Source organism: Barbus barbus, assembly GCF_936440315.1.
Source record: "Barbus barbus genome assembly, chromosome: 43".
Lineage (NCBI taxonomy): Eukaryota > Metazoa > Chordata > Actinopteri > Cypriniformes > Cyprinidae > Barbus > Barbus barbus.
Window position 1 is genome coordinate 22,401,400 of NC_136721.1, and position 24,494 is coordinate 22,425,893.

The 24,494-nt window shown below is 34.4% G+C and overlaps 1 protein-coding gene across 5 annotated transcripts in view; it reads right to left on the reverse strand.

Moving 5' to 3' along the window:
• Positions 1–23,722, reverse strand: part of LOC306862736 (electrogenic sodium bicarbonate cotransporter 1-like) — a 47,612-nt gene extending 23,890 nt beyond the window's left edge. For 3 of the 5 annotated variants that reach the window (XM_079405680.1, XM_079405682.1, XM_079405681.1), the window contains exons 1-6: positions 23,302–23,649; positions 12,620–12,690; positions 8,954–9,127; positions 5,295–5,430; positions 2,056–2,216; positions 735–914 (exon numbers count right to left, since the gene is read on the reverse strand). In XM_079405680.1, the coding sequence (XP_079261806.1) occupies positions 735–914; positions 2,056–2,216; positions 5,295–5,430; positions 8,954–9,127; positions 12,620–12,690; positions 23,302–23,318 (739 nt within the window). In that variant the 5' untranslated portion in view covers positions 23,319–23,649. Of the gene's footprint in view, positions 1–734; positions 915–2,055; positions 2,217–5,294; positions 5,431–8,953; positions 9,128–12,619; positions 12,691–23,301 lie in introns of all 5 variants that reach the window. The other 2 variants (XM_079405684.1, XM_079405683.1) reach the window with 1 other exon arrangement.
• Positions 23,723–24,494: the final 772 nt, after the last annotated feature.

Genomic DNA, 24,494 nt, shown 5'->3' on the forward strand with positions numbered 1-24,494 from the left:
GCTTTTACAATGAGATGATTTTCCATGTAAAACATAAAAAAAGCATGTAGAATGGATCTGATGGAGCAATGTGTCCCTGTATGGTAGCTGGGGGGAGGGGCTAAAATAAAAGGCCTTGATACTGTCAGCAGAAAAGGAAAGTCGAGTTTTTGATGAACGATTATGATAACAAACACGCTTTTCTTTGAATTGTGTGAACCAGTGAATCACGATAAGACCAAATACGAGTATCAACAAATACAAAAGGCTCGATTTTGATTTCATGATAAATTTAAGTTAGCAACTTTGGTTGGCTACTTCCTAAAACATGATTAGACTTGTGCTGAAGTATCAACATGCTACTTTCACTTTCAGAAAAAGACACTATTAGGAATTTCCGAAAACAAAACATCTTGAGCACTTTAACATGTCTGGAGGTTTCTAGAGGTTTATATAATCTTTCCTGGGAGGGTCTGAGGTTTGATTGCTGCGAAAATATAAAAAGCAACTGCACCTCATCAGCACATTTGATCACTTGTGGGCTTGTAACATCAAAGTATTGCCAGTTTTGCAATGTGCAAATCTGCTTTTTATTTTACCCACAAGACATCTGCTATAAATGCAAGCTTTTGTAAACCGAGCGAGAGACGCTGCTGATGGATGGAGCAGATAGATGCTGGTGGTGAAAGCGAGAGGAGAGGTGAGGAAAGCGATAGAGAGAGTAAGAGAGAGGTTTAATGTGGCAGCAGTGTTACCGTTCTCCTGGCTGCTGAACAGGCGACTCGCGCTCGACACACTTTTGCCGATGTCTGCCAGCGAACGCAGGTTGGACTTCTTGGTCTGGTGGCGATGTTTCCGCAGCAGAGTGTACATGACCATCTCCTTGAGCTCGGCCTTCAGCTGCCCGCTCTCAATCTGACTGTCAGTGATCATTTCTGAAACACAGAGTCACGATTCAGCTTGTGTGTACTGCTGCTGTAAGCTGGGTTTCTGCAGGTCTTATGAGGGTATATTTACGACCAAGTAAAGGAAAAAAAATGGAATTTTAAAGAAATAGGAATAAATGGAAGGGGACGCAATGAAATACTGAAATTAAAAATAAAATAAAAAATATATAAATAAAAAAAATAAAATAAATTATTTAGCTTAATTAAGAATTTCACTACAGGAATGAAGACATAAAATGCCAATTATTCTTTTTTTTTTTTTTTTTTTGGGACTTGCACATTTATATATTCCTAAAAAAAACAAATCATAAATAAAAAAAACAGTAGAAAACACTAATTTATATAAGTGAGTTGAATTAAAAATTCAATTTTGTATACAATTGTATACAATTATCTTTTATTTCCCACCCCCCTTTTTATTTATTATTTATTTATTTTTATTTTTTATTTTATTTTTTGTAAGTGCGTGTGAAGTCTGAGACAATGTTGTTTGTTTCTTCTGTGTTTACTCTGAAAAATCCTTAAAATTAAATAAATAAATAAATACAATTATTGAAAAATAATTTCAAATTATTTAAAAAAAAAAAAAAATTTAGCACTTAACTGAATTTCACTACAACGGAGAAAGACAAAATGCCAATTATTCTTTTTTCCTTTCGGTAGACACACATTTATACTACACAAAAAATACTAAAATACTAAAATAAATACTAAAAATCAGTAGAAAACACTCATTTATATAACTGAGTTCAAAATAACTCAAATGAAAAAAAAACATTATGCATAACAAAAATTGAAATTAATTTAAAACATTATAATATTTTTTTTATGGGAATTTAAATTATATGAACAGTCTGAAACAACCAATTCCCTAAAATATTAAATAAAATAAAATAGCTAGTGTGTTTGAACAAAGAAATTTCTGATCCAATTTAGGAACTTTTCAGGCCTTAATTTGTGAAAGGGTGAATTAAGAAACCCTTTTTTAAAACCCACAAATCCCTGTTTAAGGAACCCAGAAATATAAACACTGATCTGGAGATCTTTTTTAACCACTAAAGAACCGTACACAGCCATAAATGGTTCTTGAAGAAGCTTTTTTTCTCAGAGTGCTGAAGTGCAGTTTTACCGACGATCTGCTGAAGTGAGTTGGCCTCCATGTCCAGCTTGATGGTTCCTTTCTCGATGCAGTTTTTCAGCTGGAAGAGCGAGTGAAGAGACAGAGTGGCTACATGAGGTTTACTCCACCGTTCTCCACCCTTCTCCACCTTCTCCTCAAACTTTATCCATCTGAGAGAAACACACACAACACACATAAATGTACCGACAGCAACTGCATAGAATATGTCAGTTCACTTTTGAAAAATATCATGAAAATACTATGTTTTTGGGGCATGTACCATGACAATGTCATGTTTTCTGAATATCACATCTTTTGAACATTTAGCATCATAATACCATATATTTTGTGCATGCACCACCATGGTTTTACCATGGTACATGTACGGATGAACACGTTTTTGGCAGGTTCTGTGGTAAAGCCATGTTTTTAAGTTCATTTTGGTCATCTACGGTGCATCATGAAGTAAGATTTTCTGAACATTTTTTGAAATTTTATTCAGCAAAGAGATTAAACACATTTAACACATTTCTATTTCAAATAAATGCTGTTTAAACTTTCTATTTATCAAAGAGTCCAGAAAAAAATTGTTTTCACAAAAACATGTAAGAACATTATTATCGATAATAATAAAAAATGTTTGCTTGAGCAGCAAATCAGTATATTAGAATGATTTCTGAAGGATCATGTGACACTGAAGACTGGAGTAATGATGCTGAAAATTCAACTTTGCATCACAGGAATAAATTACATCTTAAAATATATTCAAACAGAAAACAGTTATTTTAAATAGCAATAATATTTCACAATATTACTGATTTTTCTGTATTTTTTATTAAAAAAAAAGCCTTGGCGAGCAAGAGAATCTTTTTTCAAAAAAATCTTACTGACTGAAAACTTTTGATCGGTAATCAGTGATTATCATGGTTTTACCATCTCTGGACCATAGTACCACCACAGTGCTGTTTTTTGATGTATTTTATGTTTGCAAGAAAATATTATGAAGATCTTTCTGCCAAATAACTGAAAGCTTTCTGATGTAAAATAAGAATGAAAATGATTCAAAGCTTCTTAAAGCTCTGCTGCCCTGTTATCATCTTACCCATGTCTGCTTGAGCGAACATCTGTCTGAGAAACGATACCTAAGCACACAGATATCCTTTAGAGCTCTGTAATCTTGAGCAGAAAGGCTGTTGAGCTCAGTTTAGCCAAGCGTGGGTATGATATCCGAGACAAAAGTGATACACACACACACACACACACACACACACACACACACACACGCGGCCTGCAGTTTTGATATGTTACCTGAGACTCAGGTGAACCCAGAGACCCACGAGAACTCTGGGAACTCCACATACACACACACACACATGTGCACACACATGAAAACACTGGGCTCTTTGTTTGCAAATGGTTTCATTTTAACATTATTCATGTAGCTCTTAACATGTAAATCTGGAACATGCAAATCCAAAGAAAGAAACGGTACACAAGAGTCTCTGCATGTAAGGAGCACCGTTATTTGCATCAGAAACATTTGATGAACTAAACCCAATAACCAGCTATTGCCTGTTTTATATAACATACTGTTGTATGTACTTCAGAACTATGTACTTTGATTCAAAATTAATTAAAAACTTAAATAAAAAAAAAATGTATTTCATGCTGTATTTGTGCTTTAATTTGTTGTATTTGCATGTTAAATAAAATGTACACTGGATTTCAGATTGACATTTAAATCACATTTAAGTACATAAATAAAGGAGAATCTATCCATGTGAGTTTTTATCCTTGTTACACTATTATTTTCCTCAAAATAATAAGCAAATTGTAGTTTAAATATATAAATAATGATCAAATGTGCACTGGTTTTAATTTTCACATTATAAATCATATTGATTTAAAACAAAATAAAATAAGAAATAAAAAAAACTATATTTAAAAAAATCCTCCATGTGAGTTTCCCCTCAAAATAGCTGTGAAATGTCATTTTAAATGTCATAATGAAAAAGAAGTGGCATCATAAAAGTTTTATTTTTATATAAAACTCATTTCAAAAGCTTGTTCTACTAACGTTTGACATCGTTAATAATCGGCAAATATAACATGAATGAATCATGTTCCACCCAGTTAATTATGAACATTTTTTTCAACTACAAAACAGACAAAAGTCACCCATTTCATAGAACCATTCAAAAACATGATTTAGCCGTTCAATAAAAGTTTAATTTAGACTCCGTTAGCAAGGCCTGTGTGTGTCGGTCAGTCGATACGTTAGTGACAGGAAAAGACCAGCACTCAATACACACAGGAAATCAAAACTACTCGGACCAGATGAAAGCTGCTTTGTCTGTTTGCTAACGTGACTTTCCTCAGTTACTTGATCATTCTTGCTTTCAGCCCAACTTGCCCCCAGATCAACAGTATATTTGAGCCAGAATAGTAAATAATCATAATTGTTTATGTGTAAAAAAGACAGTTTGAAAGGTACGTGAGTGAATGATGGAAAGTCATTTTTGGCATGTACCTCTCCTTTAGTCCAGATGCATATTGTTTTTGTGTTACTTCTTGTGGTTTTCTGCTTGACTCTTATTCTGTAGTCCAGACTCTTATCTAATAGCATACGCGAGCGGCGCACGCAGTCAGGAATGTGTGAAATCCTAAGAACAGTCAAGCGGCACACTACAATCATGAGCACCTGGCGTTGAACACTTCTGTTGTTTTAGCAGAGCTGGACGAAAGGGCTGCCCTTTTCAAGCCTGACCTACATATGAGGACAAAACAGCTGAAAACAAATGATTGGCTGAAGTTAGCCGAAATAATTTTTGGGGAACTGAACTGAATGACAACAGTTTTGTCTTCTGTTGAGCTTTTTATAGCTGACTCAAATTCATTCATAGTTGATGCATTTTGCTTGGCACAGTTATTGAACTGAATCAAATCAACACTGAACTGACCGGAGCGGAATAACAACAAGAGTTGATTCAGAAGAGCTGCTAATAGCTGAACCGAATTGGTTCATAATTCATGAATTTACACTATTGAACTGAAATGAAGCAATACTGAATTGGCTGAACAATGACTCATGTGTCTTTTACAGCTGCTTTACAGCAGAAATTGAATTTGTCTTATATTTGATGAAGATGCCTTGATCTGGAGGCAATATGCAAACTCATATGCAAATATATTCACCTGTAGAAATTACCTATGAAATCAATTATGTTTTGGGTGTTTTTCCTCTTTACCTGGCTGTTTCTTTCCACTCCATCTCTTGACCGTCAACAGCCAGAAGCTCGTCGAGTTCGGTGAAGAGCTGTGGTGGAGGAGGACCGCTGTCATCTTCCCCCAAAATAAAGCGAATCCTCTCTGCAGCCGGAGAAACTGACGGGGAAACAACAAACCAGGGGTCTAAAAATACTAGCTATTATGAGCAAACAACAGATACAATAACAGAAACACACAAGAAGACAATAGCGCTCTGTCTGAGTAAGGTGTGACTGTGATTGAAATCACAGGTTATTTCCTTCATAGGGGTTATCTAACATCAAGATGAATGAGCTTTCTTGTAAATAATCAGTGTGTTACACCCAAAAAGTGGTCAGTATGCGAGACTTATTTCCTGGACCAACAGAAATAGCCAGAACTGAGCTGCACCTGAATTTCACAGGGAAGTTTTCATATGAAAGTGTCTGCATGAGGAAGCCTAGTTTTTATTCATAATAAAAGAGTCTGTCAGCATTTCTCATAACCCCAGTGTTGCATGTCATAATGTTTCATTAGCGCCACACCTTTTCTAAAATGTATACACTTTTACATGACAAAGACAGGGCTTTTTAAAGGTAAAACTACAACAAACAAAAGGTTTAAGGCAAGATTTTTGATCAAAATCAATCAAAAAAAAAAAAAAAGGGTTTCTGGACAGACTGCTAGTTAAGGAAGTCCGTATATATGTGGAAATCTCTCGGTTGTATTGCAACAGTGACTGACTGAATATTTTGATTCAAAATCTCAAGGTCTGCACTGGCCTGGGACATACAGTACAGGCCTATTATCATGTGTATCAATGTCTGCCATGCATGTGTGCAGATGTGCATGCTTTCCATTTGGCCTCAGGTCAAAGTAAAGACATGTAGGGACAGGATGAAGCTCTCAGTCTGACAGATACTTATCAACTCATTCATTAGTTTTAAGGAATCATTTGTTTACTTCTGTGTACTTCTGAATATATATTAAATACTAATACCGTAAAGAAATTATCACTTTTATTCAGCAAGCAAACATTTCATCGATCAAAAGCGACATTTATAATGTTTCAAAAGATTTCTATTTCAAATAAAAGCTGTTCTTTTGAACTTTCTATTCACAAAAAATATGAAGAAGCAAAACGGTTTTCAACATTAATAATAATAATAATAATAAAAGTTTCTTGAGCAGCAAACCAGCATATTAGAATGAATTCAGCTTTGATAAATTACAGGAATAAATTACATTTTAAAATATATAAATAGAAGACATTCATTTTGATTTGTAATGATATTTCACAATATTTCTGATACGTGTATATATATATATGTCTTAAAAGTTTAATACATAATTTTTATATATTAGTAAATACAAAGTCTAATAAATAAAGATAATATTAATATAGATATAATTATGACATTATGAAAACTGTTTATGCCTTTGTCAGACTCATTCAATTTAATTTGGGCAACAATGAATTTTAAGAAAGTTCTGTTTTGACATCAAATAAAAGCAACTAAAAATACTTTCTTAGAATTTTCTTATCAACAACAATATGGTACTTGTGTATATTTTGGCATTATGAACTATCTAGGGCTTGTTTAAAAAGAAATTTGAAACAAAGAAACATTATAACGACATAGAAACACTTAATATGCTGCACTATTTCTAGAACTAATAAGCAACTTTATGGCATTTATAGAGCGATATTTGCATACAGTGATCATTAAATCAAAAGAGAGACAAACCAAAGACTAAAACAACCGTAATAATCACACTTGAGACATTTCACTATAATGGAATTAAAAAAAGAAAAAACTTATTAAATGAGAAAAAATACTAGTGGCACTAGATTTTACACTTAACACTGATATTTTAACATATCAGGCTTTTTAACATGCACTGCCTTTCTCCCTGTGCATCATGCTCAGCTAATCTAAGCTAAACTAGCCAAAGCCGGGCGATTGTTTTCCTCCCCCAGCGACCTGAAACGGCCCCTCTGGAGAAATTAAGACCGTGTTGTACACAAAAGAGAGGAAAAGAACATCCCTCTGGCCCACGTCTGGCTCCTTTCCTCCTAACCTGGGCTAAAAGTTAATACTTCTTACCACAAGCGTCTAAAATTACCCATTATACCACCAGCATATACTCTCAAACTAGCGGCATTGCTGCGATCAGCTGACCGTTAATGCTAAATCCAGCCACAAATCCGGGCCATGAGAAGCCCTACATACTATTGATGTAAGAAATGTGTTTGTTAGTTTAACGCAGTGACTTACTGTAAGTACTGACTGTGTGAAATATGTGATTCTCACAGGATCGACAGTCAGAGAGAGAGCGGTGGAGAGGGTTCACCGAGGATAAGCGCAGATAAAGGTGACTATGCACTTGTTTAGCTAGATGCTTTGCCTTTTCAGCCGTGTCACTGATTAGCAGAGATTAGCACACACAAAGACCTTTAACTGAGGCTGCGAGCACCGCTTTATCTCATTCTCGCTCTCGGCTAAATCATATTTATTTAAATCACTCCCTGATTCCCCAGAACATCATGGATTACCCCGTGATAAAGCCCTGGGAAATAACTGTGAAGGCTGTCATGTGAGACATCAAGAATGACTTGCAGATTGTTTTTATGGATTTATTTCTGTTGTGAAACACAGAATGAGACGTCTGAACTGCTCTAAGTAAAATGGATGGCGATTCCTAAAAAGTACTATAAAATGTAATAAAAGTAGTCAACATGATTAAAAGCAAGATAGTCTTTTGAAGTAATAATATAATAATATTATTTTAATTATAATTTAATTGCATGCAAGATCAATGGTATTTGTTGTCAAACAAATCAAAACAAATTTGGCACAACTCGTGTAAATGTACCATTTTTAACCATTTATTCTTATAAAAAATATCTTAGAAAAATGTCCAGATCACAATTTGCTCCTAAATGTAAAATTATATATATATATATATATATATAATGATTTATCCAAACATCTTGCATTTCTATTCTCGTTAGTTATTCCCTTTTAATACAGATTTTTTACTAAAAAATATTATTCTATATTTTATTATATAATAATTAATTCTGCAAATACTGCAAGTAATATATACTAAATTACAATAATCTAAATTAATTTAATATATACTGAAACACATTCAAAGGTTTAAATATATATTATATATGTCATATAAATTATTTATCCAGCCATTTTTAAATAACGCTAATAATTAATAATAACAATTACTTTTTATTTAATAATTTGCATTATTTAAACATAAATAAATAAGCAAGCAAGATTTTTTGCATTAAACTAATGACATTTGGGGTGAAAATGTGCTTATTCATCATGAAAATAATATTCTAATGGTCCTAAATTACGCTTCATCCTTTTTAAAGTGTTGTGTTATTTTGTAGTGAAATATGACTCATCTGTTTGACTGATTTTGTTAAATTCTGCCATCAGAGTTCATTTCAGGCTGAATTAATGTAGAAACTGTGAGAAATTGCTGATGAGCTCCAGCAGAAAGAAAGATTTTTAGCAAATAATTACTTAAATTTGGCAAACGAAGCTTCAAGGCTTGGATCATATTGATTATTACCACAGGCCTACAGCAGTGAAGTGAGTGCATGATGGGCGGTTTGTCTTCTTCTGTGACTTACTGAGAGGCTTGAGTATGCTGGAGGATGGATCGTCTGTAGTCTCGGTGTCTGATTTGTCGCTGACGTTTTCCGTCAAACGCTCTCTCCTCTCTTTGTGATTGGAGCGTCGTCTGTGTCGTCGACGGCGACGGTAACTCTTGGGCACGTGAACTCCAATGTAGACTGTGTGATGACCTACACACACACACAAAGATCACAGGATTACAAACACACACATACATACATACATATCAGAGTTGGGACGGGGTGAACAAAGGGCTGAAAAAGCAAGACATTTTGAAAAGATTCAGCTGGGAGAACCTCTAGCAACTAATTAAGTTAACCGACATCAGGTCTGTAACATGATTAGCTATAAAAGGGATGTCTTAGAGCGGCAGAGTCTCTCAGAAGTAAAGATGGGCAGAGGTTCTCCCATCTGTGAAAGAGTGCGTAAAAAGATTGTGGAATACTTAAAAAATTATGTTCCTCAACGTCAAATTGCAAAGGCTTTGCAAATCTCATCATCTACAGTGCATAACATCATCAAAAAATTCAGAGAAACTGGAGAAATCTCTGTGCGTAGAGGACAAGGCCGAAGACCTTTGTTGGATGCCCGTGGTCTTTGGGCCCTCAGATGACACTTCATCACTCATCGGCATGATTCTGTCATTGACATTACTAAATGGGCCCAGGAATACTTCCAGAAACCACTGTCGGTAAACACAATCCGCCGTGCCATCTGCAGATGCCAACTAAAGCTCTATCATGCAAAAAGGAAGCCATATGTGAACATAGTCCAGAAGCGTCGTCATGTCCTGTGGGCCAAGGCTCATTTAAAATGGACTGTTTGAAAGTGGAAAAGTGTTCTATGGTCAGACGAGTCCAAATTTGACATTCTTGTTGGAAATCACGGACGCCGTGTCCTCTGAGCTTAAGAGGAGGGAGACTTGCCAGCGTGTTATCAGCGTTCAGTTCAAAAGCCAGCATCTCTGATGGTATGGGGGTGCATGAGTGCATGTTTTGGAAGGCACTATGAATGCTGAAAGGTATATAAAGGTTTTAAAGCAACATATGCTCCCCTCCAGATGACGAGTATTTCAGCAGGACAATGCAAAACCACATACTGCAGCTATTACAACAGCATGGCTTCGTAGTAGAAGAGTCCGGGTGCTGAATTGTCCAGATATTTCGCCTGTAGAGAACATTTGATGCATCATTAAATGAAAAATACGTCGAAGACAACCACAAACTTTTCAGCAGCTGGAAACCTTTATCAGGCAAGAATGGGACCAAATTCCAACACCAAAACCCCAGAAACTCATAACCTCGATGCCCAGACGTCTTCAAACTGTTTTTGAAAAGAAGAGGAGATGCTACATCATGGTAAACACACCCCCGTCCCAACTATTTTGAGACCTGTAGCAGGCATCAAATTTGAAATGAGCTCATTTTGTGCATAAAATTGTAAAATGTGTCAGTTTAAACATTTGTTATGTTATCTATGTCTATTGTGAATAAAATATTGGCTCGTGTGATTTGAAATTCTTTTAGTTTTAATTGTATTCAAATTTAAAAATTGTCCCAACATTTCCGGAAATCGGGTTGCAAATTAAACCCAAATAAAAATATTTTAAAAACTAAAAGTTAATAAAAATGACAAAATCACTAAATAATACTAAAACAACACTAATGTGAGGACGACCAAAGTGATTACATTGTGATTCACTTTCTAATACGTTCACATGAGTGACACAGTACATTTATGACAATAAATGCGAAAGAAAGTCATTTCAAAGTTAATTTTTTCACCCGTTTTAATTCTTTGAAAGAACTTGCACTAATAAATCATAATAATTACAATAAGACCAGGAGCATGTATAAGAAAGTCAATGCATTTCTGTGTTTGCGTGTTTTCAGAAGGAAAATCTGAGCCGTATCTCATACTTGTTAGATTATAGATAAAAATGCCAACAACTTCCTGTACAGCTGATCGAGCAGGAAATGGCAAGACATCTCCAGGAAGTGGATTTTAAAACAGAGAGAACACGCACTTAGATAAACACACACTCACAGAACAATATAAGGACTAATAAATCCACTGATGAATCCAGACATCCATCAATCACGCTTCAGTCAGCCTTCACTTTCATTCATCTCAAGCTTAACTTTCATTCATCTCAAGTTTATCTCAAGTTTAACAAATACATCTAAACGTTATCTGATGTGTGTGTGTGTGTCCATCATGTGAAGGTCCAAAGTTCAGTGAGGACGGGAGATGGAGAAACAAATATAGAAAGAGCATAAGTGTGTGAAAAGCTCATGTTTGCGAATGTGTTTGTTCTGCTTTTGATGTGCAGATATTTTTAGACGTCTGAACTTGCAGTATTTGTATATTCTACATCTGAGAGGGGAATTCACTCACTCAACTGTGTCCAGTCATTTATTTGCACACACTGCCTGTGTTGTTTCAGCACATGATTTATTTTAGGAATTATTTGGGCTGCAAACATGGCCACAAAAATCAGGCTACAAATCTGAATATCTGGCTCACAAATCCAGCTGCCACAATCAGTAAAATATTTAATAAATACATTAAAATTATTACATTAATTATTAAATTAGTATTCCACAAAGTTCATGCATTTCTGTGATGAGCTTCATTTGCATGGAAAGAGGCATGACAATATTTTAATTTAACCCTTGAATAAAAAACAGCTAAATTGATCCAACAGAGTGTGATTTTTAAATATTTAATCTATAAAATATTAATAAAATATGTACTTCTCATTTATGTTTTTTTGGGAAACTGACATTTTGAGATCAATAAAATAAAATAAATAAATAAAAAATTATTGTTATATTCAAATAGATGCATTTAATTTTTATATTATATTATATTATTCTTTAATCAAATATTATATCAAATATCTAGTGTGTATTATGTACATTTTATGTGTATATTTTTATACTTTTTTCTTATTTTATAATGTTTTTTATATACATTCTATAATATTTATACATAGTAAAGAACTATATATTATGATTCATCATGGTATTTTTCAAAGGTTTTGTCAAAAATATTTTATTTCTTAATATTCAATGAATACAATTCAAATATCTGGTGTGCGTTATATAGATTTCATAAGTCTTGCACTAGAAAAATACATTTAGACTGATAATCTTTGTAAATCCATCAATTCATTTACTAGTTTTGTTATTATTATCATCATCATTTTATACTTTTATCATAAAATGCAATTAAATATGCACACGATGAAGCTGAGATGGTTTGGCGGCAGCATATGAAAATTTTTTAAGTTTTGCACTAAAATACAATGCGCTAAAATGATGAACATTTAGTCAGTTTCTCCTGAATGTAGAAACAGATTAAGTGTGTGTGTGTGTGTGTGGATTAAGACAGTAAACATCTTCACGTGTAGAGCTTTAGTTTGTTACATCTGCAGCACTCATAATCCTCTCCTGCCCTTAAGAACAAATTACTACCAATACAAGAATAAAAAAACAAAAGAAACAAAACAGCTGGCGAAGAGAAGAGGGAGAGACAGGAGTGAGAGAAAGTGAGCGTGAAACTCAATCCACAGTAACTAAGACTCCACAGTCGTCACTGAGACACAGGAGATCCAATATCCCACTATATTTAAGTGTGTTTGTGTGTGTGTTTCGTACCTTCGACCTCTTCATCACACACATTTTTGATGTAAGACGCTCCTCTATCCACTATGGCTTCATCCTCCATTCTGAAAAACACAAAGACAGACATAAAGGGAAAGCCAGACAGTATTTTTGAATACAAATTCAAAATACGAAACCAGAATCAAGAAGACTTTCTCTAGAAAGAGCAAGCATGTTTAATCTGGCCTTGCATGCGCACGTTTCTCAGAAGAGAAGCAGATCAGTCACTTGTGTTTTAACCTTCCTTTTTCCCTTTACTTGTTTATCAGGCCTGTAAACCTGAAGCTGTCTGGTTTCGATTCAAGTCATCACATGTCTCTCACTGAAGACTGGATGTGTTGGAAGACTCCAGGTTGAACTTGAAACAATAAAAATAATGGATAGGTCTCAAAACACCTTGGCAACCACATAGCAATGCCCTATCAAACCACACACAATATGATAATATTCTAATGGTAAATGTTGCATGGTAAACTCATGCAACATTCATGTTACACACTGATAACGCATTGAAGCATGCATTACCCATCCTCGCTTACGCAGAAATAAAGAATTCAGTATAGATCTCTTTTATCCCCACTTCATTTCCTCTGTTCTTTAGAATGACAAGAAAAGGCCAGGTGGTCATGTAACCTGCTGGATTTATGTTATGTTATCTTTTAGTGATTAATATATGTTAAACACGAGTTGAATGCATTATAATCTGTGGGTTTATAATAACCGCTCACACATCTCGAGGAAGCCAGATTGCCATGTGCACATAAATGTTGGATCAGCATTTGACAATTGGATTTCTGGCAGAGCATCAACTCTCTGCATCTGATTTCAAACTAAATAAAGTTGATTCATCCCTAGAGGAACACAAACAGGAAATAGAGATCGAGATGTATTTAACAGATGTTCATCAAGTGTTGATACAGTACAAGTTGAATGAACCATCAAAAAAGTTCATATTTCACCCCCAAAATTAAAAGAAAGAGGACACATACTGATGTGAAAATGAACTCTACATTTTTTGCAAAAAAAAATTATATATATATATATATATATATATATATATATATATATATATATATATATATACTGTAAATAAATACAATATTTTGGTGATATTTAATCTATTGTATTTCATTTAAATTATAAAAAATTAAAGTTTTTAGTTTTATTTTTTAATTTTAAATAATGCATTTAATTATTTTTTTTTTAAACAGTAAATACTGTATTTTTTCATTAGGTAAAAATAATAATGAGAAACACACTGAGAATAATGAAATTTACAAAACTCAAAAGTAAAACATTTGGATGCATTACAATAATGGAAAATTTTAAGTAAAAAAGTACATATTAGGTATGTTCTTAATATATATACGTATATATATTAATAATATAACTATTATATATATATATATATATATATATATATATATATATATATATATATATATATATATATATATATATATACACATACATACATATATATATATATATATATATATATATATATATATATATATATATATACACATACATATATACATATACATACATATACACACACTAATAATAAAATTACAGTAAAATTATAATATATAATACTATTTTAGTATTTGTTGTATTGTTTTATGCTGATAGAAATAGAAAAGTCATATTTTCCATACTATAATTTTTTTTAGATACAATCACATTCACAATAATGAAAAATAAAATATTTCTAAATGCATTTTGATAATGTGAACTGGAATAAATTTTCTTAATTGTCATGAATTAAATGCCACCATGAAAAAAAATCTTAATTGTTCTAAAATAAAGATATAAATACATAAGAATAAAAATATATAAAGATTTTGTGAAGAAATATGACAATACAACTCAAACTACATACACAATCTGTTACCTATTGAGAGTCTGATTTAAATGTGTGTATGTGCGCGCACACACACACACACACACACTGAAGGATTTGTTTATTACGGTTTATGACAGGGAAAATCCTGAGACCCAGGCAGAGGAATGTCATGAAGCTAAAGCAAATACAAGCAGTAAAGGTATGTAAGTGACTGACACACGAGCTCCCAGCAGCCCTTGCACCATGTTTACCCATTCAGAGGTGGGACAAATGACCAATACCGGCATTTCCACTGATAACAGCGATTTCTCTCCGGCCAATAACACGTGTGACACAGAAGCTGCGGCGGTTTCACTGAAGTAATCAGTCAAAGAGAAAACAAGGTGTCGGTCTGACAGCTGCAGCCTCCCACAAACGCTTCCTGGGGTCAAAGGTCACGTGCAGTCTGACGCCTGAAGTGGGAAAGTGGTTTATTAGGTGCTCAGGACGGTCATTGAATCTTGAGCGCAACACAATAATGACATGACTATTAAGTTTAGTATTATTATAGATACTATACACTACACTAAATACATGACAGCAAGCAGGAAAATTGGCTCATGGAGCAAAAACTGAATCGTAGCCACATCATTGTGCAAGTGGGATTTTAGCAGAGCTTTTAATAAGACCTACTGATCTTTAAATCCTTCTCATATGCTCTAATTCCTCAAATGTTACGGCTTCTGCATGTGGGAATGGCAATTTGTTTCAGTTTAATCCGGTTTACTTGCCACTTTTTTGGTGTTTACAATTAACTTTATGATCCAAGAAAACAAGCGATTGTAAAAGTAACAGGATCTTTACACAGTCCAGGAATCTCAATGACATTAATATTTAGCTAAGACCAGACAATTACCCAGAGAGAAAAGGATATACAACTTCTCCCAGTGAGCTAAAGTCAAAAGAATCGTTCTGTTGAATTGATTCTGATAACTGAATCAGAATCGCTGTAAAAAGTGATAAGTTGACTTAACTTAAAAAAATAGAGGAAACCTGTTTACTTAAGTAAATAATAATAATAAAAAAAAAAGTTAAGTGAACTTGACAATTCACTTAACTTATTTTTTTTAAATTATTATTTACTTAATTTTAATGCAAGGGGTTTCCTCAATTTTTTTACGTTAAGTAAACATCACTTTTTACAGTGCACTGTAAAAAAAAATAGTTGTTTCAACTTAAAATAATTTGTTACCCCCCTGACTTAAAATTTTTAGTTTATTCAACTAAAATATTCCAGTTGTCCCTTAAATTAAAATTTCAAGTTGACTTCACTAAAAATTTTAAGTCAGTGGGGTAACAAATTATTAACTTTTTGGAACAATTTTTTTTTAAAGTGTATTTCACAATATTTCAGTTTTTATTATTTTTGATCAAATAAAAGCAGCCTTGGTGAGAAGAAGAGACTTTTCCAAAAAAAAAAACTAATAAAATGTACTGACACCAAATTTTGAATAGTGTATATACATTATTTACTTCAAAATATCTCATTTTTGGTTCTATAGGAGAAAACGGGTGTCCACTGAGTGTGCATAAGTGACTAAATCTTCATTTTGGGTGCAAAATTAAACATGATCTCACACAGTTGAGGAATAATCCTATACCATTCCCAGCAGCCGTTGATTGGCTGAATAATGTCTTAGCGGTTAGTTTAGTTTGCTTTAGCCGGGTGTTAAGCTAGAGTTTAACGTCTGTTTGAGGCATTTGGAGGAGCAGATGGTGTACCAGTCAGGCCGAATGGTGTAGATTTCTTTAAATCCCGAGCAGCTCGAGCCAGTTAATCATTCCATCTGATGACGTAGCAGGAACACAGACGTCATAAAACACAGACGAGGACAGAAAGTGCAAAACACACCTGAGGCTCTCCATACAAATCAATAACACCATCCTATATTAAACAAGAGTCATTGATGGGACTGATTCTTGTGTTTGTTCTGGTTCAACTGAGCAATAGTCGTAGAATTTGTTCATTTTCTCTTTTTTAAATAAATGCTGTTTTTGTTTTGTTTTTTAAGGAGTTGACTGTTTTCAACATTGATAATAATAATAAATGTTTCTTCAGCAGCAAATCAGCATATTAGAATGATTTCTGAAGGATCATGTGACACTGAAGACTGGAGTAATGATGCTGAAAATACAGCTTTGCATCACAGAAATAAATTACATTTCAAAATATATTCAAATAGCAAATACCTTTTTTTAAATTGTAATAATATTTCACAATTTTCCTGTTTTTATTCACAATTTGCAAAATGCAGCCTTGGTGAGCATAAGAGACTTCTTTTTCACAAAGATTAAAAAAATCATACCCCAAACTTATGAATAGCATATTTTAATTCATAACCAAGCCCAATTAAGTTTTTCTGTTGAATAGCGTGGCTAATTTGTCCCTACGCAAGACTAGACCACCACTAACCACCATAAACAAACACAGAACTGAACCGAAATCCGGATCATTTTCTCCGGTCATCTACACCTATTTTCCTCATTCCACGTCTATCTTCCTCATCTCGCCTGTGCACTTCCTGTCAGTCCTATAGCCATTCTTTTCATTTCGTACAAGGCTTCCTTTGTTTCCTTCAGGACTTTTTCTCTCTGCTGTCTCTACCTCAAATTATGTTTGCTTCCCAGTGTTTTGTTCTCTCTCTTTCTGTTCCTCTTTTCAGTTTACCTCTCCTGCTTCAGCATAGCTGCACGCTGAGGGACGGATCAGGATGCAGGGATCACTGGGAATAAATCTGCTTTCTTTAACAACTTACACATCACTGTACTCCACCAACGATTACAAGGTTGCTTAATTAAACAAATTAACAGTGTTCTATAGTAAGAAACTAGATTTAAGACACATTTCCTTTTAGAAATACATTTTAGTTTTATAATATATATGCTAGCTCATTTGGTCATTTTTCAGCACGATGCTAACGGTCTAATCAGATTCAATGATCTATGCTAAGCTAAGCTAAAAGTGCTACCACCAGACCCGGAGATCGGCTGAATGGATTCAAAAACGGTAAAACTCAACTGTTTAACTCTAGTTGGAAAGTTAGAAAATTAGCCTTTTTTTTTTTTTTTTTAAAGTGGAGTGTTCCTTTAAACAAATGTCTCATACATATATTTCTTTCAAATGACATTTAGATTTTTTTATCATTACAAAAGACATTTCTATGTTGCATGTACACAAATATATTTGAAATTATATTTAAAAAAAATATCTAATTTTAGATTCTACATCTAATGTAGCTAATGGATAAAAAAACAGTTATATCATCTGATACATCTTTTGGTTGTTTCTACAGTGCAAAATAACATTAAACAGATATAAATCTCTTTCTGTCACACAATTTAGTGACAAATATAGTTAGTTTAGAAACAGGTCAACACTTGTTTACCATAATGAAATGTATGTTAATGTTATGAATGATTATACAGCTTTACTGAAGATTATACAGCAATTATGCTGAGAATTTCAAGCATTTGGGCCATAAAGGGTCACAATCCCTCATATAATAGACAAAGGAAAAAGTAAATGCGTTGGTCATCTTGCACAGAAACTCTAGATGGATTCCACACACTTCAGCACTGGTCACTTGATAGACACCCATCAGTGAATATTTGTGAGGTGAGCGTAAACACACAGCAGTCAAACACTTCCAAACGCCAAAACACACGTCTGCTAGAAACAGCTGGACCCCAACAAGCTCCGATGTGTGACGACCTCAGACTGATGAAGAGGAGGAACGCATCGTGATTTCAAGATGAGAACTAATCCCAAACATCAAGCTGAGACAAAATGACAAGTCATTGATTTAAAGTCAACATGAAATTGCAGTCGCAACAAACTACTTCCATAATGCCGTATTTACGAGTGAAACAGAATATTTGATGAGAAAAAATGAGCATTATTTGATCAGGAAATTATTGGATGGTCAAAAAGTGTCAAGTTCAGCCTCCAGAGCATCTCTAAGCATTCAAATCGATCTATTATTTGTTATTATTGCCATAACATGTAATTGTCAAAAATGTCAGCCCAATCAGCAGCAACGTGTATATAAACCAAGCGATATTAAAGAGACAGATCGCACAATGGATCCAAGTGAAGTCATTTAATATGTGTCCGCTGCAGCTCGGTATGGGCAACAACTGAAGATATTAGAAGACATGTTTGTCATAAGAGTTTTATAGTAATATAGCATATCAACATGATGATGATGAATTTGTAAGTAAATGTAATTAACATGTAAATAAATTCACAAGAGCAAGTATAATGTTTGCACGTTTATTTACATTAAAGGCAAAATAACTGAAATAATAAGAGCACAAGTATAGATCTGGAACTTCTTTAAGTCTAAATATGTAATAATTGCAATGTCTTCTGGTCCATATCCTTTCCTCAGGAAGGTGTGCTAGACACTGATTAATGTACCATAAAAATATTATGCATATTTATATATTGTATTGTGGAGTGACACGTTCATAAACTTCTATTCTCCTCTGATTATATAATGGTTAATACTACAATATCATAGGACAACAACAGTGATCAGCAATAATGATAAGCCTAATACTCACAATAAAAATAATGAGGTCATATAGATCATAACACAGGAGGTAAGAAGTGGATTATCCTTCACCTGAAATGTCTTTTCATCCTGAAATGCGAGGCAAATGTTGGATCACAATAATTAGGAACCACAGTTTCCACAAATCCCTTCACTCGACTGGGATGTTCTCTTTTATTCTGGACGGCAGTGACTGTAACATCGAGCGCATTTTGCAGTATTAAAAATGTATTTATACCGATTTCATCAGGCTCTGAAAATTCTTCAAAAAGAACACAAAGAATGGCCTTCTCAGCTGCCATAGTTGCAACTCTTGCGTCATCAGAACAGGGCGTTCAACGCATCACCATTTACGTTTAATAAACGTTTTTTTCAGGGCTGAACGCAGCCCAGCTTAAAACAGCTATTTTGCTATTGGTTAACACATTTTACCCCGCCTACTTGACCTAGATGACATCATCTGAAAAGGAAAGCCATTTCAAAGCAAACTGTTACATTATTAAACTTCTTTTTCCTTACATGCACTGATGAATCACGCACAGCAAGTAAAAGAGTCCATTCTGAATTCATGTTGACTTTAAATCATGAATTTATCAATACAGATGTGTGACACCAGCTTGCCTGCGTCAAAACTGCTAGAACTTCAAGTTCACATACAGTAGATTCAGTCTGATACATAAATCTTTCTATTTCAGAACTCGCCGTATCGCTGTAGTATCCCAGCAGGCTCAGGGTCGCTCCTGTCTGTCATTCACAGATGACCTCAGTCTCAAGGAGAAGAATAGAGATATCAGGAGTCATGGAGAGCATATCTAAGGACATTCCACTGTGACTCTGCATTTTCCACTTATCTTCAGATGAAAGTTCCCTTCACAATACCTGCACAGGTAACACTCAACAGCAGGAAGCCATGTGCTTCAGACAGTCAATGGAAGAGGAAAGGGCAGTCACATCACAGTCACAGGTGAGAGCGATCGATTATGCAACGCTTTCGTACACACAGACATTTTTCTTAAGAAATCCTGGCTATTTTAGTCCTTCCAGGTTACAGATTAAAAATTGCACTAATTTTAAGGACCATATATGTTTTAACAGTGTTGTTATCTTTAACTAAAACTACTACATTTTTGGGGAATTAAAATAAATGAAAAGAAAAAAATTAATTAGATGAAAAACTTTAAATATTAAAAAAATTAAATGTCACCTACTTGTTGTCAATATAAACTAAATTAAAACTAGTAAAATTGTTTTTATAAAATAAAGTAAAATAAAATATGAAAAGCCACCTTCAGTAAAATTTTTAAATGTCACCCTGGGAATGAACTGAAATAAATGTGTTTAAGTTGAATAATAATAATAATAGTTGAATAAAGTTTAAGTACTAAAATTACTAAACAAATATAGATAAAATAGAAATAAAAAACTAATATGACAAAACCACATAAAATTGCTACAACTAAAATAATAAAAATGAAGGGAAAAAATTGAATGCTCAAGTATTATGATATTCTGGATAAAGTAATTTTTTTGGACATGTACCTATGGTAATACCATGATTTTAGACATGTATATCTTGGTATTCTTTGAGTACCATATCAATACCCTATCAAAAATATCATCACATGGTATTGCTACACTGTAAAAAATGATCGTGATTTTAACGGTAAAAAACTGTGAAAATGCTACGGTAAAAACCTGTTACATGGTTAACGGAAAGTTCCTGTAAAATTTACAGGGAACACCCGTAAACTGACGTTCCCAGAATTCCCTGCGTTGCATTTCAAATTCTTTTGAATTTGAATGAGCTTTGGCTCATCATGTGACTCTCTCATCATCACCTGCATTTGGTGGTTATCAGTGTATTTCAAAGGAACAAAACAGATTTCAGTACTTTAATAGGTTGGTATATTAAGATTACATCAGTTAAAGAAATTACGGTATTTAACTGTAAATTTAAGTTAAAACCGTAAAACCTAAAACGTTGCTACCGTATTTTTTACGGTAGAATTCTGGCAACCACAGCTGCCAGTTTTTTACCGTAAATTTTACGGAATTTTTTTACAGTGTATGGTACTTTGAAATATTCCATGGTACTCCAAGGTTCTTAAAAAAATCCTTACTATAGTCTAAATGAGAATAAATTCTGTAAGGGTTACTTTACCAGAAATGACAGTTAGTGCTTATTAAAGTGTAAAAATCTAAATGTAGTTAGCACTGCATAAGAAACCAGACACCACATGATCCATTCACTCACAACTGAAGAGGCCTATTGGTCAAAAAATCTGATCCCTGCAGGCAGCTGGGGGGTTTTTTATGACAGCACAAGCTGCACTGAACTAAGAAGAGATCGAATCCCCTGCATTATATCAGCCACTGGTTTCTGGAATGCTAAGCGACACACGCATTGCTTCTGGACACTAAGGAGCTAATTGGTTTTGACAGGAGCTTCTTGGAAAAAGATTACGTTGACTGCTCAAGCCGCGGCTTCAGGGAACCTGTAAAGAGGGCGACTTACAGCAGCACAGCTTGGCAGTAACATTAGAGTGAATAGAGAGAACTACATCACACATCATGTGTCGGCGGTGGAAACCCCTACCATCGGCCTCTGGAGACCCCATGAGATATTTCATTCACTTAAAACAAAGATAGTTCTTGGGTTTCAGTGAAGAACCATCTACTTGTTATACACTTTTTTTTTTAAAAAGGTTCTTTATTGGAATCTTTGGTTCCATGAAGAACCTTCAACATCCATGGAATCTTTCATTTCCACAAAAGGTTCTTTAGATTATTAAAATGTTCTCAGTATTAAGAAAACTGGTTCAAGAACTGTTCACTGAAAAGTTTGAAGAACCCAAAGTGGTTCTTCAACAGCACCACTGCATGTGAAAACTCCCTTTTTTGGTTTTTATTCATAAGAGTTGATTCTTCAGAGAGCCAAAAAGTTCTTGATGTTTCTTTGTAGGTTCTTGTTCTTCAGTCAAGAACCCGTTTTGGTTCTTGGGTTTCTAAGGTTCTTGAGTTGCTATATAGTTGTTTGGGGAACCTTTGGGCATCAACAATTTTTGAAATTAGAAAAATACATATTTTTCATATATATATAAAAAAACTCAATAATATTGACCAAAACAGGTTCTTAGATGGAGTTAAACAGTTTTGGTTATTGTTGCTGATCAATAACAGGTTTTGGCTCCTCTAGTTTCAACCTATTAGTTTCTGGGTTCTGGAGCACCAAGTTCACAGATTTTTTCTATAAGAACTGAAGAATAAAGTTCTATAGATCGGGACTCCAACACTTCATGATTCTTCAGAGAAGCAACTTTTGATGCTTCACTGTAGGTTCAAGGGAAAATGGTTATAGAGTTCTCTTCATATCAACATATTGATTTCTGGGCTCTAAATTTTTTAGTACAGAAGTTTTTCTAAAGAAGTACAGTAGAGAATAAAAAGTGGCTGTGAAACCTGAAGAGGTTCTCTGAAGGAATCAAACACTTTTGGTTCTTGTTGCTGATCAAGAAGTTTTTGGCTCTCTAAAGTTCAGCATATTGGTTTCTGAGGCACCAGGTTCACAGATGGTTTGGTAATAAACAGAGAATAAAAGGTGATCATGAAAACTAAATAGGTTCTTTGACGGTTCTTGTTGATCAAGAACAGCTTTTGGTTCAACATATAGGTTTCTGAAGTGCCAAATTCATAGTTTCCAAAGAACTGAAAAATAAAAAGACGCTCTAAAAAACACAAGCCCCAAAAGGAAACCACAGAATAACTATTTCGCCAAAGAAAAGTTCTAAACAAGAACCTTATTTTTTTTTTAGAGAGAGAAGAACATTTTTAAAAAATCTAAAGGACAATTTTCTACTAAAAAGAAGCTCCACTGAACTATTGACACCAATAAAAGAACCTTTATTTTTAAGAGTTTTCATTTGTGGCTCTTGTTAGAACCTATTAAGAGTTTAAGAAAGCATTATGATGTTGAAGGATGTCCATGAGCTGTCAACCGTATGCAGATACCCAGTTTAATGTCTTTAATAGTTAATAAGCTCTGTCCCTGAAACCTGAAGCTCTAACCGCAGACTCGGAGCAGATCTGTTGCTCTGTCCTGAAGGATACTGTTACACCTTTACTTTTTGGTAAAGAAGCAAGACAGATCCAGGGTGGGAGTGCTGTTCTCACTCCACTCATGCAAACACAAGCGATCTCGACTGGGAAGATTACACGCAAATAAAAGTACTCACTTGTTTTTGTCGCTCATGTTGACCGTCTTCTTCCAGAGACGCTCTTACGTCTCCTCACGCTGACTTAAAGTGCGTCCAGGCTTCAGAAAGACTTTCAAAATACGCGCACGCTCCAAGTTCAGCGTGTCTGGATACAGAGACTCACTTCTGTTTGTCTGGAGCCAGAGATAATTCGCTGCTGCTTCTACTAACTACAATGCATTCAGTCACTCCAGCAGTCATAACGCAACAGGCTCGCGAACTCTCTCCGTCCCGTCGGAAAACGCTCCACGTTGCGCGTAAACCTGCTCGCGTCGCGCTCGTCTTGAGTCTTGTTCCATATTTAAAGATCTCGCCCTCCTCCAGAGTGACGCAGCAGTGGGAGGATGAGACACGAGAGGTCAGCATGTGAGATGCAACAGTGAATACCTGCATCCGCTCCGAAACACTCACGAGCACACGAGTGGACAGGAACACATCTGAAAAATACTCAAGTTCACAGTTAGGGAACCTTTCTGCAATATATGCATATACATTCAATTAAATACGCGTAAGTGAAGTGACATGACTTTAGCAAGCAATATATATGTTAACACACACACACACACACATATATATATAATGTATATGTATGCATATACAGATATATATTATATACGACGAGGTGAGACATAAAATTGTCTGAAGTTATTTTGCCATGTAGCATGACTTTTGCAAGCAATATGTTTGCATATACATATAGATATACACCATATTGCCAAAAGTATTGGGTCACCCCCTTCTAATTAACATGTTTGACTACTTTAGTCATTTCTATAAGTATAAATCTTAATGTTTAAGCATATAATGATATTCTAGGGAATTGTGTGCTTCTAATTTTATAGCAACAGTTTGGACAGAACCCTTTTCTATTCTAACATGACAGTGCCTCTGTGTATAAGACACGGTTCAAAAAGACATGATTGATTGAGTCAGTGTGGAAGAACTTGACTGGTCTGCAGAAAGCCAAGTCCTGATCCCAACTGAACACCTCTGGTGTGACTTTAAATGCAGACCTTGAGCCAAAAACTCATCACCGAACACCAATGACTTGTACATAAGGGTGCTGTCATTTTAGACACGTCCAAAACTGATGCAACAGAGATGGAAATACAATTTTTAAATACATGAATTATGTTTCCATCTTTGTTGCCAGTTTTGTTAGTGCCTTTTTC